This window comes from Phocoena phocoena, chromosome 4 (genome assembly GCF_963924675.1).
Source record: "Phocoena phocoena chromosome 4, mPhoPho1.1, whole genome shotgun sequence".
NCBI lineage: Eukaryota > Metazoa > Chordata > Mammalia > Artiodactyla > Phocoenidae > Phocoena > Phocoena phocoena.
Window position 1 is genome coordinate 138,438,708 of NC_089222.1, and position 17,655 is coordinate 138,456,362.

Below are 17,655 nucleotides of genomic sequence, written 5' to 3' on the forward strand. Positions count from 1 at the left end.
TAGTTTACTTTATTTGGTCACCTTCCAAAATTCTTTCTTCAGTCTTAAATTTTAGGTACTGCTTTTGCCTTGGAAGTGAATATGTTTGGCTAGAAGCGTAACTATAGTTTTGTTGCAATAAAATTATTATTTACCACTTAAAATCTTTTTTATAGAACAGCTTAAAATGCAGAAAATGATGTCTGATAAATTTTTAACATAAATTTTGGTTATTACCTACTGCATTTTAATTAGTTTATTACATTTTAATGAGAATAATGTTTCAAAAAATGTCAAATTTTAACATTCATGAGAGTCAAAATGTTGAATTAAGACATTTTAAATTCTTCATTTTTTTTAATATTAAACACATTTTAGAAAGTAGTTTCTCAGGTTTTTGTTTTCAGAAATTTTAGTTAAACTTCGTGCCAGGTACACCATAGCTCAATAATGTTTGTTGAATTGACTTGAGTAATTATGAGGCCTATTTGGAATGTGTTATGACAGAGCACTGTTAACTACAATTAGAACTAGAGTAGTAATAAACAAGATTTTTAAATGCTAGAAATAAAACAGATTAGATTCTTAGCACACAATGAATCTAATGTTTTTTGAAACATTTTATCAGCTGTTTATTAAAAATATATTGTTGATACATGTAAAAGATTATAAGAAACATTATTTAGAAAGTATATCTTGAACTTTACAGCCTCAACCTACGTAGCCTAAGAATTAGAACATTAACAATAGCAATTTGTTTTTTTTAAACAAATGTTCTCTCACTCTCTCCTAAAAATAAAATTTAGACAAGTATCACATTACTAAAGTTGTAACAGAAAACTGCAATTTGCTTGAAGAATTTAAAACTCAAAGTTGTGCGGAGTGTCTAGAGGTGAGAATAAATATTTACTTGTAAGTATATTTTAAGATTTGCTTGTTAGAACTTTTATTAACACTTAGAGGAAAGTTCAGTAAAACTGCTGTCAGTACACAAGGAACTACTATAAAATTTGATAACACGTTTGAGGGAAATTTTTAATAAATTTTGATTGGAATATTTTTTTTGGAAGAGGAAGCCATCTTGATCAGAATTTTCTAATGTTATAGATTTTAAGAGTTAATTGAAAATCGAAATTTGATTTTTTTTTAATTAAAAGGCTTTTAATTAGTTGAGGGAATATGATTTTTCTTTGCCACCAGCTTTATTTGCATGTAATTCACATGCCATACAATTCACTCATAGGAAATAAGATTTTAACTAAATTTTTAAAAAGGGATTTAGGAAAATATTTAATATTCTACTTAATTCTCTAGCTAAAGCCATTGATATAATCCAGTAAATAATAATTTGTTTATTTTGAAAATTTGAAGGTTTGAGTTGAAAAGTTTTAGTTATATCTGTAGCATCTTTGATTTCATTTTTTGTTGTTGTTGGTTGTTTTTTTTTGTTTTTATTTCATCCTTGCTGTAGTTCACATCATTTTTTGGGGGGGGGCAGTTAGTCTAATCAACAGTGCCTATATGTTACTGATTTATATATTATTTTTTAAGCACTCAGGTTTGTTGAATAACATCACATTTTCTAACCTAACATTAAAATTCTACTTGAATCTTATTTCTTTTCTGCATATGCAGGCATGTCAAGGTCTGTTTAAAAGTGGACCTGCCAAATACGGTACACAAGGGGTAAATTGTTAGTGTTATTCATAATGTGATGGCTTTGTTTACTTTTTAATATCCCTTTATCAAAGTTAGCGTTGAGTCATTAGAGACAGACAGGTTTCTTTAAATGTATATTCTAAAATGTTGGGTATTGAATTCTCATTTTCTACCTAAGTAATCCCCCAGGTTATTTCTGATACCTGAGATAGAAACCCAGAACCATTTTTCTTAAATATTGGGGTTACTGATTCTCTTTGCATTTAATTGATGGGTCTTCTTTTACCTTGATTTCTCAGCAAGGAGAACTAATGAAAATGAAAGGAAATGAAGAGTTTTCCAAAGAAAGATTTGATATAGCTATTATCTATTACACCAGAGCCATTGAATGTAGGTAAGAGCAAAATAGAACAATGAGACCCTTTTTATGTGGCAGATCAAGTTAGAATGCTAGTCATTAGAAAGAAACACAAGATGAGGAATTGGAGAATATCATCAGTTTGCTATGCAGTATATATTTTCTCACCCATAGGTATTAGAAGCATGAGATGACCTGAGTAGATGAACTTACTAATCAAGTTGTATAACTCAAGTGAATCAGACAAAATTGGGAATTTGCTTCTACCCTGCCCCACTTTGTTCCCAAGCTTTCCAGTACAGAGTCATCTGTTCTTTCTTGCTCTTGTTTTCCCTTCCACTAATTCCTTCCAAATTATTAACTGGTAACAAAGGGTTAGTTACTAGTACTTAAGATGTCACCCATTCAGGGATTTGTGCTTTCTATGAGGGAAGTTTTAAAGGGTAATAGTTGGAATTGTTGAGAGAATGCATGTGTTCTCTCTACCTCATCTTCTGTTTGCTCAGCTGCTAGAATTTTGTAGCATTCCTGCAAGTGTGCCTCACCTGGCTCTTACTGACATCTTAGCTGGCCCACCTAATACCGTAGCAGCCTTAGGAGGGTGCGCTGTAGACAGCTACTCTCTTTCCTGTCTTACCCATCTCCACAGGGAATGAGTGAATCCAGGTAGCACACCACATCTGAAAGCCTGCTGCTCTGTTCTTCTAGGAAGAGGTAGAGGAACAGTAAGATAAAACCAAAAAGGACAAAACTCTAAATGAAGCTATTTAAATTACTGTTGTAATTTACAGGCTTCCTTTATTTGAGTTCTTTGTGAAGGTGGTACAGTTCTGACTTACATAAGTATTCTGTTCTGTACAGTTATAGCATACTTGTAGTTTGCTAGTTTTTTAATATGTCTCATTTGATCCTTGCAGCAGCCCTATGAGCTAGGCAGAAAAAGTAGAACTTTTTAATCTTCATTTTGAATACAGGGAAGTTTAAGTTGGTTTGAACAAGTTACTCTGGAAGTGAAGGAACAACAACTATATTCTTTGTGCTCTGCCACACAGATGTAAAGTTTTTGAAAATTATTTCATGCCTTATGATTTCTGTGTTATGTTTGTTTTGCATGTAATGTTCTTTACTGACGAAACATTCTTTCTTTTAAAGACCTGAAAATCACCTTCTTTATGGTAACCGAGCTCTTTGTTTTCTTCGCACTGGACAATTTAGGTAAGTTGGTTAGAGTGCCTAATCACTGAATTGTTAGGTTAAATACCGATCTTTGAGAAGTATTTCTGTTTTGCAGTTTCGCAAGAAAATTCTTCAGTAGTTCTTCGGCAGAAATAGTTAAGTGCTTAGAAGAGAGCTCTTTAGGCTTTATATATAAAAACAACAATGACAGAAACAGCTATTCTGATTGAGTGGATAACATGCTATGCATTATTTTAAGCACTTCGTATAGGTTATTTAATTCTCACAACACATTTAATAGATAATTATTCTCCACATTTTACATTTGGGCAAACTCATACCGTTAGAAATTGTGAATTTGGTTCTACCCTGCCCCATTTTTTTTCAAGCTATGATGCAGTGATGCCAAGATTTGAACACAGATCTTATCTGATGATGTCAAAGTCTGTGCTTATAACACCTATAATATATTACCTTCTTTTGCTCTATTAACTAATCTGTATAGTTCTGGAAGAATTTTTGCTGTATTTGTTTCCTCTGTCTTGTTATGAAAAAATTAAGTAAATATCCTTCATAAGTGAAGGAAAAGAAATTTAATGGTTTAACTCTGGGAGTGAAATCATAATTCTTAGTTCCTCATGTTCAACTAAGCTTTTATTTATTAGTTGAGAAAGATTGTTGATACTGTACCATGATTTTATTGTCTCAGTTTAAAATTTTTAGGACTTAAATATTAAGCATTAATGTTGAGCAGTGTAGATGACAGTTACATTTAACTGTGTCCTACCTTATTGTAAGAAGGGTTTCGAGTTGCTTCGAGAATACATCCACTCAGTAGAAAAATATTAAAAACAAACAAAACAAACTAAAAAACCAAGTTAGAGCCTGGGATCCTTAGAATAAAGCTGCACAGGCATAAGGTCCTGCTTAGTGATTGGTTATAATTCATATTTGCATCTACCTTTCTGTTGCCCAAAATAAAAAGAGAATACCCGACAAGTTACATAATTCTCACTGACCATGAAGAAAGAGGACACCAGTTGCTCAGGTGAAACTGTTTTCCTGGTGTTTAGTTCTGGAAGAAGTTTCTTATATGGCTAATATGAACTGAGTGGTGGAGTAGAGAAGAACCTCAGCAACGTTCCTGTTCAAAGGAAGAAACTCCCTGAGAGTGCAGTTTGGGGATTCATAAATAATTTTTTTCATTAAGTTTTCTCATGAAAGCCGAGAATATGATACTAGTTGTTGCTCAGGGAAAGCACTTACGTTGGGAGGTGGGAGTGGGGACTATAGTATATTCCAAGTATGAAGCTTTTAAAAATAACCTGTATGTTTTTCTTTTATTATAAACAGAACACTTTCTCATGGTAGAAAATTTGGAAAATACAAGAGTTTAAAAAGAAGAAAATAAAATCACCACCTCGGAGAATACCGCTGTATTAACGTTATGCAGCTTTTAGATGGCTTAAGCCGTGGATAAACCGAGGCTATCTAGTCTAGAGGAATGGATGGGCTTGACACAGTCTTCCGTCTATACCACTGTCCTCAACTGGTTCTAACAAGAAATGAGCTGCAAATGTCTTTAGATTATTGCCTCTGGCTAGGTCCAGAATTGCAGATATCCTGCGCGGTTTGAAGGTCAATCTGTATGCTTTCAGGATGAATAGGTTGGGCAACTTGGCTAGCCTCTTGTGAAAATCGAGGCGCCTGTCTGAAACCTTGATTGGGTGGAAGGTCATCCCCTCTGCATAGGGGATCGCTGGGAGCTGAGAGGCAAACCAGGGGTTTCTGCCCTCTTTCGTGAGTGTTGAATCCTAGACACTCAAGCAGGATCCCGCTAAAACTCTGCTGTGAAGGAGGTGCATCAAAGTAGAAGTATAGAAGCCAGGTAGCCTGGTGAGGTCAAGGTCAAGAGCAGGGTTGTGCATCCATCCTTGTACCTCTTTCCTGCCGGTCTAGGTTTGTGATTCAACACCAATGAAGTTTTCTTTAGAGGCAGGTCAGCAGCATTTCCCTATTAGGCAATCACCAATATGTGCTGGATGCTTATTTAATGTCAGAAGCATTATGCCACATTGGTTTTACTGTTGTTCCCACCTCATTCATTGTTTATATGACTTGCTCAGTAATGTAGGGATAATGTTTTCTGAACCTGCAATACACATAACTCCTGACCAAGTGAGTAGTTGATATGACTTCAGAAAAGAACATGTTGCCAGTGATTCAGACGTGCCATTGACTCAGGAGGACCCATGCCATTTAGCTGGGTTACCAAGATTGAGATGTTTTGAAGCTCTCACGTCTGAGGGTTGGTAGGTCCGTTATGGGAATGAGGCTGAGCAGCTGCAGGAAGAGCTGAGGGTATAGCATCCGACCTCCCTGGCACTGTTCTGAGCATGCTGCGTGTATTAACTCATAAAACCCTCACAACCCCGTGAGGTAGGTGCTGCTCTGTCGTTATAGACGAGGAACCTGAGACCTGGGGAGGTCAAGCAGTGTCCTCAGACACTAGCTGGGTGTGATGGAGCCAGAATTTGAACCCAGGCAGCCTGGATGCAGAGTCTCTACTATTAATCACCATAAGGTGATGATAGAATCAAACGGCAATGTGAAAGTTGAAAAAAATGAAAATGATGGTCTAAATAGTCAATAAACATGGTTGTCCTTACAGGATGTGCAGATTAAAAACTGGGAGTCTCTCTTTCGTACCCATCAGATTGGCAAAAATTTAAAAACCTCATAACACCAAGTGTTTGAGAGGATGTGGAACAAAGGAAACTTTCATACTCGGCTGGAGAAAAGTGTAAATTGGTGCAATCACTGTGGAGAGCCCTTTGGCAAGGTGAAGATGTGCGTACTCTGCCGCCCGCTTCTGGGCTACCCAAGAAGATGTGTACGAGCCTTCATTAGAGCGTTGTTTTTAAGAGTAAAGAAATGGAAACAACCTAAAAGTCCATCAGTAGGGGAATGGATAAAATGAATTATGGTATATTCATACAATGGAATTCTGTGCAGCAGTTAAAATGAATGCAATGTTGAGTGAAAAAGCAAGTTGCAGAATGATTTGTACGGTATGATGCCATTTATATGATGTTTTAAAATGTGCAAAATGATATGCATATCCATAATTAATACATAGTATGTATTGACAATGTTTTTAAAGTGCATGGGCATGTTAAACACCAGGGGAGTGGCTGTCTCTGGGGAGGGAGGGAGGGAGGGAGGGAGGAAAGAGGATTGCAGCTGGGAAAGATGGTTCACAGTGGGTGTCAGCTGTAACAGACCTCTGCAAAAAGATCTGAAGTAAATATGGCAAAATGTTAAGGTCTTGCTAAGCTGGTACATGGGTGTTGATTATCTTAATGTTATTCTCTGTATTTTATGTATATTTGATAAAATAACACAAAGTGTAATTTAAAATGCACATAAGATGAAAAAAGGATAAAACACCAAACATTAAGGATAAAATAAGTGGAAAGTAATCTTGAAAGGAGAGAAATAGAAGTATTTTAAGACCAATGGTTGGGAACCTGAGGTGAAGTATGTGTGGGGAAAATGCTTCACTTAGAAATGGTCAGAGAATGGTGGAGGTTTTAATGCCGAATAGCCCTACTTGTAATAGCCTATACTTGTAAGTCTGGCCACCCTTGGGTGGGTATAGGGGAGGCCCGGAGTCAGAAAGAACCCTTACCACTCTCCAGAGGTGTGCACCTCCAGGTCAGCAGATGTTGCCCTGGGGAAGCACATGGAATGGGGTTGGGCTTGGGGGTGGTGGTGGAAATATGCTCCCTCCTGCCACTGCTTCTCCCTACTGAATCCTTCAAGCTGAGGAATGCGTGCAGTGTATCCCAGAATGCCTGGCTGGGGTGACATGTCCTTTTTATTCTGATCTTCTGTAAGTTCACTTTTTAAGTACAATTTGAGAGTTAGAGGGCATTTTCGAGTGATGGTTTTAATTGAAGTAATTAGAAATTTTCAGATTAGAGGGGAATCTAGAAAAAGCAATCAGGCATCTATAGCGTCTATAATTACAATGATTTTGCAAGGTATATGATTAGGCTTACTGTTTAATTCATTCTTGTGGGACTCATACGTGAAAATTTGAATTCTTTGGTGGGATGGGATAAATTGTGTAATGGGAAATGTAATTGGAAAAGGGGAAAGCCTTGGATTTTTTTAAAAATTTACTTTGGAAAATGATGGAATTTTATTATTTATTTATTTATTTTTGGCTGCGTTGGGTCTTCATTGCTGCACACGGGCCCTCCCTTGTTGCGACGAGCGGGGGCTACTCCTCATTGCGGTGCGCGGGCCTCCCATTGCGGTGGCCTCTCCCGCCACAGAGCACGGCCTCCAGGCACGCAGGCCCCAGCAGTTGTGGCACTCAGGCTCAGGAGCTATGGTGCACGGGCTTAGTTGCTCCGCGGCATGTGGGATCCTCCCAGACCAGGGCTGGAACCTGTGTCTCCTGAGTCAGCAGGCAGACTCTCAACCACTGTGCCTCCAGGGAAGCCCCAAACGATGGAATTTTAAAACTTGATATTTAACTATCTATACCTATATAGATAGTTAAATATATATTTCTATATAAAGTCTATATGTGATATTCCCTATTAGCTCTCAACTTGTGATTAATAGCAGGTGGATAGACTTTAAATGATGTGTGTGTGTGTGTGTGTGTGTGTGTGTGTGTGTGTGTGTTTCTGAATTTCTCTGAGGCCCGAGGTGGAAATCAAGTCAATTGTATGTTTCTGTGAGAATTTCAAAAATCTTAGTGTATGTGGGGAGCTTTAGTGTACGTGTTGGTTGGTGAATTATTCCTCACTCTTTTCTCTTACTTGTGCTGTCTCTTTATTTTGCTTAAAAGCTGCTGAATTTGCTTTTTTTTTTTTTTGCGGTACGCGGGCCTCTCACTGTTGTGGCCTCTCCCGTTGCGGAGCACAGGCTCCGGACGCGCAGACTCAGTGGCCATGGCTCATGGGCCCAGCCGCTCCGCGGCATGTGGGATCTTCCCAGACCAGGGCACGAACCCACGTCGCCTGCATCGGCAGGCAGACTCTCAACCACTGCGCCACCAGGGAAGCCCGCTGAATTTCCTTTTGAAGGAAAGAGTTATGTTTTCAGTCTTCTTTGGGGTGCATCCCCTTTTTAAAAAGCAGTAACAAATGCACATCATAAAAAGTTGAGTACTGAAGGATAAGCTGAAAACTCTTGCCCAGTTGAGACCCCTGCCCTAATTCCTTTCTTTTAGATCCTTGTGTATTTCCATGATACTGATATTTCATGACTATACTAGCACTTATTACATTGAACCAAATGAAGTTGCTTTTATAAATCAGAATAAGGCATTTTGTTTGTTCAGTCTAAGGTATATGTCCTTTTTTTTTTTTTAACATGGATAAGAGCATATTATACACCCTGTTGTACGTCTTGATGCTTTTAATGTTTAAATCTTGGAGTTGTTGCATATCGGTGAATATAGAGATCTACCCTAGTTTTTATTCACGGCTGCATAGTATTTTACTCAGTGAAATAGTTTGTATTAGAATATAGCTTATTTCCAGTTTTAAAAATTATATACAGGAATATCCTTTTACTTACATTCTACACTCAGATGCAAGTATATATATATATGTAGGATAAATTCCTGATAAAAATGTATTTTACTTGGATGAAAGAGCATATGTAATTTTAATTGCAGACACTAACTTTTGATTTAAAATATATGTGTTTATTCAGTCAATGGTTAATAGTCACTGCATATTTGACAGTAACTGACATTATATCTGAATCCTGCTTTTGTTGTTTCATTGTAAGATGGAGAACCTTGGGGAGTAATATTGTTACTTCTTTGTGGTCTGGTCAGGCCCTGAAAGTGATGATTTACAGTAGGGGGAGAAGTAATTCTTTTGTGGTATTCAAAGTTCTTACATACTTATATGTTGTGGTTTGAGAGAGTTAGTTAATGGCATCTCCTTCCCCTCCCAAGTCCAGAATTACCTAAGAGATGGAAGCAGAAGACAATTGGTGATGCAGTCTCGCCTCCATTACTAATACAGTTGTTGGAGAACCGGGCCTTAAGTCTGATAGCCAAGTGACTTATTATTAGTTCATCCATGTCACAGACAGAACCAGGTAACAGGGGCCCTCGTGAACTTTAACCTTGGAGGAGAAGGGAATCTGGTGTTATGTTGCTGTTTAAGATAAGGTCCCAAAGAAAGAAAAAGAAGAGGCTAAGCCCCATATGATTGATGCCTCTCCCCCACCATTAGATAAGTTATTATTCCCTCGGGGAAAAGTTAGGTTTAGGAGAGGAGAGAGCTCACTAGTGATTAATCTAGCAAATCCACATGGAAGCTAGAGGAGGGGGAAATAAGTGTTTTTTCATAACATAATTTAGGGCAAAATGTAACATATTGTATGTGAGGAACTAGATAGGGGTGGGGACTGGAGAAATACACTTTCCGTGTAACATGTAATAAATTGGAGCATCTATGCTAGAGCTCTGTTTCTTACTCTCTGTCCAGTACACACTACTGGGTTGCATCTCTGGGGTTTTCCTGTTTTCATAGATGTATGCTGGGGTATTTCTGCTGCTAAAGTCAGGCCTGCCCTCCAGAGTGTTTGGACCCTGGGCTACAGTGACTTGGATGAGCAGTAACACGACGTCATTTACTCCGCCCACTTCGCTTTCATAGACGAATGTGGTCAAATGCTAGTAAATATGAAAATGTTAATATACATTTAATATACATTTATATATTAATAAATATACTTAAAATGTGATTATAATTATAATAGCAATATAATATTATATATTATAGGTATTATAGTATTGTTTATTATAATAAATAACATTAAACACTGGTATGTTAGAAATGAGCAAAAGCAGACATAGTCCCTGTGTTCTAGACAGTGGACCAGCAGTGTGGGAAGGAGCACATTGCATTCCAGTTTTGGTTTATGTTCTGCCGAAGCGAGCACAGCATGTTGTGTTCATGGAATTACTAGTGTGTCTGAATACAGAGAAGGAGGGGGAGAGGTTGTCAGGGGCTAGACCAAGGAGGGTTTTGTAGGCTACAGTCCAAGTTCTGATTGAATTAATTGGGCCCTGGGCTTTTAGAAGCCCCCCAGGTAGTACAAGTGTGCAGCCAGGTTTGAGACCTGCTAGTCTAGAGAGGGCAGGGTCGAGATTAGAAGAGGAAGTAGGACCGAGCTTTGAGGCACACAAACAGTGGCCAATTAGAGAAGGATGAACCTGCACAGGAGACTTTTACGAGGTGGCCAGAGAGGTAGGAGGAAAGTAAGTGTGGGATCATGGAAGCAAGTGAAAGAGTAGCCAGCACTGCCTGTTGCTGAGAAGCCATTTGGAATTTGGATTTAGTTCTATGGATCTCTTTTACCATAGGGAGAGCAGTCAGTGGGAAGCTTGGAACAGATGCTGGGCTGGAGTGGGTTGAGAAATGAGGGTGAGGAAATGGAGCAGCTAGCATAGGCAGCCGTTAAAGGTGTTCTGGGAGAGAGGCAGTGAGGAACAGAAGAGGTTTGCCATTGCATTAAGATGTTTTTTGGCTGCAAATAGCAGAAGTCTCTTATTCAGCTGGTTTAAATGGTGAAGAAAACTTACCTTATTCAGGAGTTCCAGAAGAAGGTGATTCTGAGGTTGTGTGTTTATGTCATCAAAGACCTAGGTTTTTTTTTTTTCCAGCCCCACTGTATGACTTGGACCTCAAGCTGCCCCCTCAGGATGGCGGGATGGCTACTGTAATTCAGATACCACACTGGACGTTACAGCCTCCAGCAGAAGGATGACTGTTGTAATCTTCAAAACTAAAACCTTAGTACATACACTGAGAAATGTATAGTTCATAAGTGTATAGGTTGAATTTTCAGAAACCAAACGACCATAACTAGCACCCAGATCACAACCCCAGTAACCCAGAAGTCACCCCTGTTCCTCCTTCTGTCACTACCTACTTCCTCCCCCCAGGATAACTCCTGTCCTGACTTCTGACACCATAGGTTAGTTTTGCCTGCTTTTGTGTAATATAAACAGAATCATGTGGTATGTGCTCTTTTATGTCTGGTTTTCAGCATTGTGTTTGAGATCCATATTGTTGCATGGAGTTGTGAAGTGTTCATCTATTGCATGAATATACCACATTTTATCCATTCTCGTGTTGATGGGCATTTGGGTAGTTTCTAGTACTTGACCTAGATGGTGTCATTGTGAACACATGTCTTCATTTCTGTTAAGTATATAATGAAGGAGTGGCACTGCTGGGACAGGAGGGTGTGCTTATGTTCAGCTGTAGCACACTGAACATAAGCACACCCGTGGTTGTATTGTTTTACGCTCCTGCCAGCAGCATATGAGAGTTTTAGTTCCACATCCTCACTAACACTTCTTCTTTTGTGTCATTTCATTTTGGCATTCTGCTGGATGTGTAGTGATCCAGTGCTGTGATTTTAATTTGCATTTCCTTAAGTTGATTTAGGAGATTTAAGTTGAACATTTTTCACATGCTTATTGACCATTCAGATATTCTCTTTTGTGAAGTGCCTGTTTGAATCTTCAGCCTTTTGCTATTTTTTTTTTCTTTTGAGTTGAATGTCTTATTCATTAGTAGGAGGTTTTTTTAAAAAAATTCTGGATATGAGTCATTGGTCAAATATACGTATTACAAATACCTTCTGACACTGTGGCTTGCCTTTTTGCTCTTTATGTTTTCTTTTCGCAAGTGGAAGTAGTAATTTTAATATAGTACAATTTATCAATTTTTTCCTTTGTGGTAAGCACTTCCTGTGTTCTGATTATAATCTTTGCCTACTCTACAAAATGTTCTTTGTTCTTCTAAAAGCTTGATTTTTTAACTTTGGTATTTAAATCTATTGTTCATTTGGAGTTGGTTTTTGTATTTTGTATGAGGTAGGGTTCAAGGTTCATATGAATGTCCAGTTGGCCCAGCCCCATTTTTTTTTCCTTCTTTTTCTTTTTTTCTTTTTTCTTGGGCCCAAGACCGCCCCCCACGCCAGGGCCAGCCTTGGTGGGGCTGCTATCCCAGGGCAAGCGAGCAGGGCTCCCACTGCAGCCCTGCCTCTGAGGGACCAGGCCAGAATAGGGCCCTCCCCACACCCCGACTCCCACACCAGGCTCCTTGGAGAGCCTGTGAGTGGGGATCAGTCTGCTTCTCACCTCTCTGCAATCCTGGCGTTGCCTGCAGCTAATTCTGCTTCCCAGAATCCCCTACTCTGAGCTCCCACCACAGTGAACCCACCTCCTTAAACCTGCCCATCCGTTGCTTCTTGGGCTGCTTTTCTGGAGCCCCCTCCCCTGGGTCTGGTCCTCTCCCCCAGTACTGCCTCTGGCCCTGAGGCTTCCAAAGCCAGCTCTGATGAGACAGCCTTATTTCTCTTTGCTGCCCCGAATCCGTCAGCATTGCCCTTGGAGACCGACAGGCCTCTGCCCTCGCCTCCAGCCCTCGCAGGTCCTCAGGCCCCCAACCCAGGAACCCTTCCCATCCCTACGCCCTCCTCTCTTTACCTCTGTGGCCTCTGCTGTCACCCCCTCCCCTCTGCTTGCTTGCCCCGCTTTCGGCCCCAGACCCTGTGCACTGTCTGTCCCTTCTACCTGGGACGCTCTTCCCTGGTATCACAGGGCTCCCTCCCTCCCTTTATTTGAGTTTCAGCACAAATATCACCTCCTTGTAGAAGCCTGCCCTGACCCTTCTTCCTGAAAATTCACTCTCTCCACCTCAGTAGTCTTCATGTGGCTTAGAAATCACTTAGTTATTTGTTCCCATATTGTCTTGTCTCCCCATTAGAATGTCAGTCCTAAGAGGGCAGGGCCGTGTCCAGCTTGTCCACATTGTGTCCGTAACACAGTGCCCGGCATGTAGTAGATGCACAAGAAATGGGTGGATGGATGGAGGAGGGGGAGGGGGAGGAGGAAGCCTTTTTAGCTTCTCCACTTGCTCGCAGCCCCCCACCCTCTTTGTGCTGCTGCCTCTGCTCTGCCTCAGGCATGTAGATGTGGAGGACACAGTTATTCATTCATCCATTCACTCATTCTTTGAATGTATAACCAGTGAGCAGTTCTACACAGCAGGCTCTGCACTAGTTGTAGGGGTACCGAAGAGACCCCCTTCAGCCGACCCAGCCCCATTTTTTAAGAGTATGTTTTCTCCATGCACTGCAGTGTCATCTTTGTCATATAGATCAGGTGACTGTGTAAGGATCTGTTTCTGATTTCTATATCCTATTCTGTTTGTTAGATCATCTATCTTTAGATAGCTTTTTATTTTTTATTAAAAGAAAAGTATATTTGGCCTTTTAGTAGGTATTGCTATCTGATAGGGTAAGTTACCTAGTTTTGTTCTTCTTTGTAATCTTTTATTTATTTTTTTGTAATCTCTTTTTAAGAGTGATAAGTCCCTTCAGGTCTGGGTCACATGACTACCCCTAAACCTGTCAATGGAAAGGAGAGTAGGATTGCCATGATTGGTTTAAACTAATAAGGAATTATCTCTAAATCTTGTAGTAGTGAGGTAGAGCCTCACGGTGGAAGTCTAGTAATCAGGTAGAGGAGGGGATAGCTGCTGGGTAGAATACCAACAGTGTTTGCTTAGGGTTTAAGATTTATTTTTTATTTGCTTTTTAAAGATGAGAGAGATCTGAGCATATTAAAAGTTGATAGGAAGTTGCACAACAGTGTGAATGTACTTAATGCCACTGAACTTTACACTTGAAGTGGTTCAAATGGTAAATTGTATGTTATGTACATTTCACCACAATAAAAAAAATTGATGGAGTAGATTCTTGAGAAGGAATGGGTAATTTTACAGGTGAGAGAAGGGATAATTGATATTGTAAGGATGGATAGTTATATGGCACAAGTGGAGAAATTGCCCATATAAGGAAGAAGAAGACATTTTTTTTTTCTTCTGCGGTGTGTGGGCCTCTCCCTGTTGTGGCCTCTCCCGTTGAGGAGCACAGGCTCCGGACGCGCAGGCTCAGGGGCCATGGCTCACGGGCCCAGCCGCTCCGTGGCATGTGGGATCTTCCCGGACCGGGGCACGAACCCGTGTCCCCTGCATAGGCAGGCGGACTCTCAACCACTGCACCACCAAGGAAGCCCAGAAGAAGACACTTATTGTGAAAGAGAAAAGGCAGGGCCAGATGTGGGTTTGTCTTTAAGTTTGGTTGTAGAAAGTTGAGAGAGTTCTCTTTGATGTCTGCAGTTTACTCATTGAAATAGAAGCAGAGCTCATCTGCTGAGAGAAGGGGAGTTGGAAGTTTGAGGAAAGGACGTAAGGTTTGAAAGGATCATTTTACAAAGTTAGAGAATGATGTGGTCTGAAATAATTGGTTAACAATGTTGAAGGCCCCTTTGGGTTGTTGGAATCCTGCGTAGTAGTGCTACCTGTGTGCTCTGCTGTGTAATTTTCTCCCGCAGTACTTGGCTCCCTAGATGTAGTCATGGAGAAAGCAGGAAGCAGGGTTGATCCAGTGTTGGGTTTTGCCATAGAGCAAGATGTAAACATAGGGACAAAGAAGTATAAAGAAGTTGTATGCATGGGAATATGCAATGATGAACCAACGAATCTTAAGCTAGATAAATAAGGAAGTTAAAAAAAAAAGAGAAAGTGGGTAAGTCAATGCGTTGGGCACCCTGAGGAGATAGTAGGAATAGTTGGACAAGTAAGATAGAAGGAGCTAGGTTATGGGGGAAAGAGTGGGATGCCTGAATTAGTGATTTTGGGCTTTGAACAGTTTTGAGTGGTGATAAAGTTCCCTGGGAGGGCGTGGTGGGTGGCTGAGCTGGGGTAGAGGAGGAGGTCATTGAATGTAAGGAAGCCAGGAAACTGAGACTAGGTGTTAGACCTTAGTACTTGACAGTCTACAAAGCACTGTGCTTTAGCATAGTATCTGAAAACAGGAAGAACACAGTTATTAGCCTCATTTTACAGAGGAGAAAGTGGCCCCAGAGAGGTTAATAACTTCTTAACAGCCCCAGTGAGAATTAGTGATGGAGTTGGACTTAATCCCCATCTCATATCCCAACTTTCATGCTCTGTCCGCTATAGCTTAGCCAATGTGTTGTGTGAAAGATCTGGAAGTTTTATTTTCCGAGATCAGAAGTCTTGCTGACTTGCAAAAATAGTACCCAAGAAAACCGTACAAAGAATAACAAGAAGTTAGGCATAGGTAAGATGTAAATAGTTGTGTGCAGGAAGTACTCTGGAATATTAAAAGTAGCTGTTCCTGGGTAATTGTGATTGTGACTTTGGGTGACATTTTCCCTTTGTTTTACTTTTCTGTATTTTCCAAATTTCCTATAATGGACATATATTATGTGGATTAAAAAAATTAAAAACTAGATTATATATGGAAAATTATAGTCTAAATAGATATACAATATATAATGCCTTTAGTTTGAATTTTTTTTTTTTTTTTTAGAAATGCACTTGGTGATGGAAAGAGAGCTATTATTCTGAAGAACAATTGGACAAAGGTAGGTTTCTTTCTTATTTACATTGGACAAATAGTGCCGTACAACTTTGTGAAAAATCTGTTTACAGAATGTAAATCTGTATGTAAAAATGCTGGATAAAATTAGGCAGAGCTCAGGAATGTGGCAGGGGAATCTTCATTTCCATGATCAGAGAGGAGATGCAGCCCAGCAGTAAGGGCCACATGTGTCTGAGGAGGACAGCAGTCCCTAGGGGCCGTGAGCATCCCTTAGGGTTGAGGTAACAGCATCCACAAGTTCTGGATGGATTAAGGACCTGGCTGTGGAAAATGAGACTTAAAACCCAGAAGGAGCTGTAGGAGACTAGCTTTATAGCCTTGAGCTGGGAAAGGATTTCTTAAATAACGTACATGCACAGGTCAGTGAAGGAAAAAACTCTGATGAATTCGACTATCTCAAACTTAAAAATTTTTGTATGTCAGGACACCATGAAGGAAATAATTTGGGAGGAGATAGTTTGTCATATATAGAACATATATAACTGATAGGATTTATATTCAGAATACGCAAAGAACAAAGATAAATAAGAAACCCAGTAGTAAACAGGCCAATGAAATAAACAAGCATTTCAGAGATGAGGAAACCTGAATGGGCGATAGAAAAAGGTATATTCTGTTTCCTAGTAATTAAAACTGTAAAGAGATAGAAACCTAATAGAGCCTAATAGCCTTCAAGCAGACCCACATGTACACCCACAAGTGAAAAACAGTGTGATGTTGAGTCCTTCAGATGAGCAAAAGTTAGAGATGGATAGTCCTGAGTATCAGTAGTGTGTTAATTAACGGGAACTCTCAATAAACCAGTGGGGTGTGAATTTGTCACAGCCCGCTTGGAGAGCACTACGATGTGCGTGTGCCGTGATTGATTCCAAGGGTGTGTACCCCACAAGCATTCTTGCATATGTGCACCTGGTGAGATGTACCAGATTGGTCACTGTGGTATTGTTTTAATGGCGCAGAACTGCAGATAACCTAAGTATACATTAATAAAGCAGTGGATGAGTACGGTTCTTTCGCTTGATCAAAGTTATTACTAGGATCTATCTGACCAGCCTCCTGTCTTTAACACCTGTTATTTCTCCCACCTCACTCCTGCTGCTCTCTCCCTTGTCCACTCTGTTGGCCTGTTGGCCTCCTCACTGTTCTTACACATGCCAGGTCCACTCCCAGTCTGTACTTGCTCTTCCCTGTGCCTAGAATTAGAGTGCCTTTCCCCAGAGCCTGAGCTAGCTCTCTTATTTCCTTTCATTGTTCACTGCAAGTTCTCTTCTCTGTGAAACCTTCCCTGACCACATTACTAAAATGCAAAACCCGCCCCTTCCTAGACATTTGCTATTTTTCTTTGCTTTACTTTTTTTCCCTCTTAACACTTATCATTATTGAACATATGATATATGTTATTTAAGTTGTGTTGCTTTTTGTATGTGCTCCAGTACATTGTGAGCTCCCTGAGGACAGGTTTTTTGGTTGGTTGGTTCACTTCTGAATCTGGACTGCCTGACGGGCTGCCTGGCACATAGCAAGCACTCATAGTCCGTATTTGTTGATTTAATAAATGAGTTGAATGAATGGGTTAAAATGAGTTAACTGGCTTACCAATATTTATAGATTTTAAAAAGTGTTTACATATTTGTTTATAAGGCAGAGTGAGTAGAATCATAGGATTTCAGAGCCCCCGAATTGTGATTCAGATGGCCTAGGAGTGTATTAGAATCTGGGGATTATAAAATTCTCCAGGTGGACTTCTGCCTCCAAATATTGGAGTCACTTTTCAATGCCTCAGTTATAGATGAAGAAATTGAGTCCCAGAAGGGTAAAGTGACTTTTACAAGGTGTCATTGCAAGTGAAAGACAAAATAGAATTGAGAATCCAGCACTGGATATGCTTCTGTTTGCAGGTGGTGAGCTTGTTGCCATTTTCATTGTGAGTTGCTGTTGTACTTGAAACATAA

The 17,655-nt window shown here is 39.8% G+C and overlaps 1 protein-coding gene across 2 annotated transcripts in view; it reads left to right on the forward strand.

Annotated features, from left to right (window-relative positions):
* Positions 1–17,655, forward strand: part of TTC3 (tetratricopeptide repeat domain 3) — a 137,901-nt gene that overhangs the window by 17,313 nt on the left and 102,933 nt on the right. For both annotated transcript variants that reach the window (XM_065876439.1, XM_065876440.1), the window contains 4 exons: positions 786–871; positions 1,938–2,032; positions 3,149–3,211; positions 15,632–15,686. In XM_065876439.1, the coding sequence (XP_065732511.1) occupies positions 786–871; positions 1,938–2,032; positions 3,149–3,211; positions 15,632–15,686 (299 nt within the window). The remainder of the gene's footprint in view (positions 1–785; positions 872–1,937; positions 2,033–3,148; positions 3,212–15,631; positions 15,687–17,655) is intronic.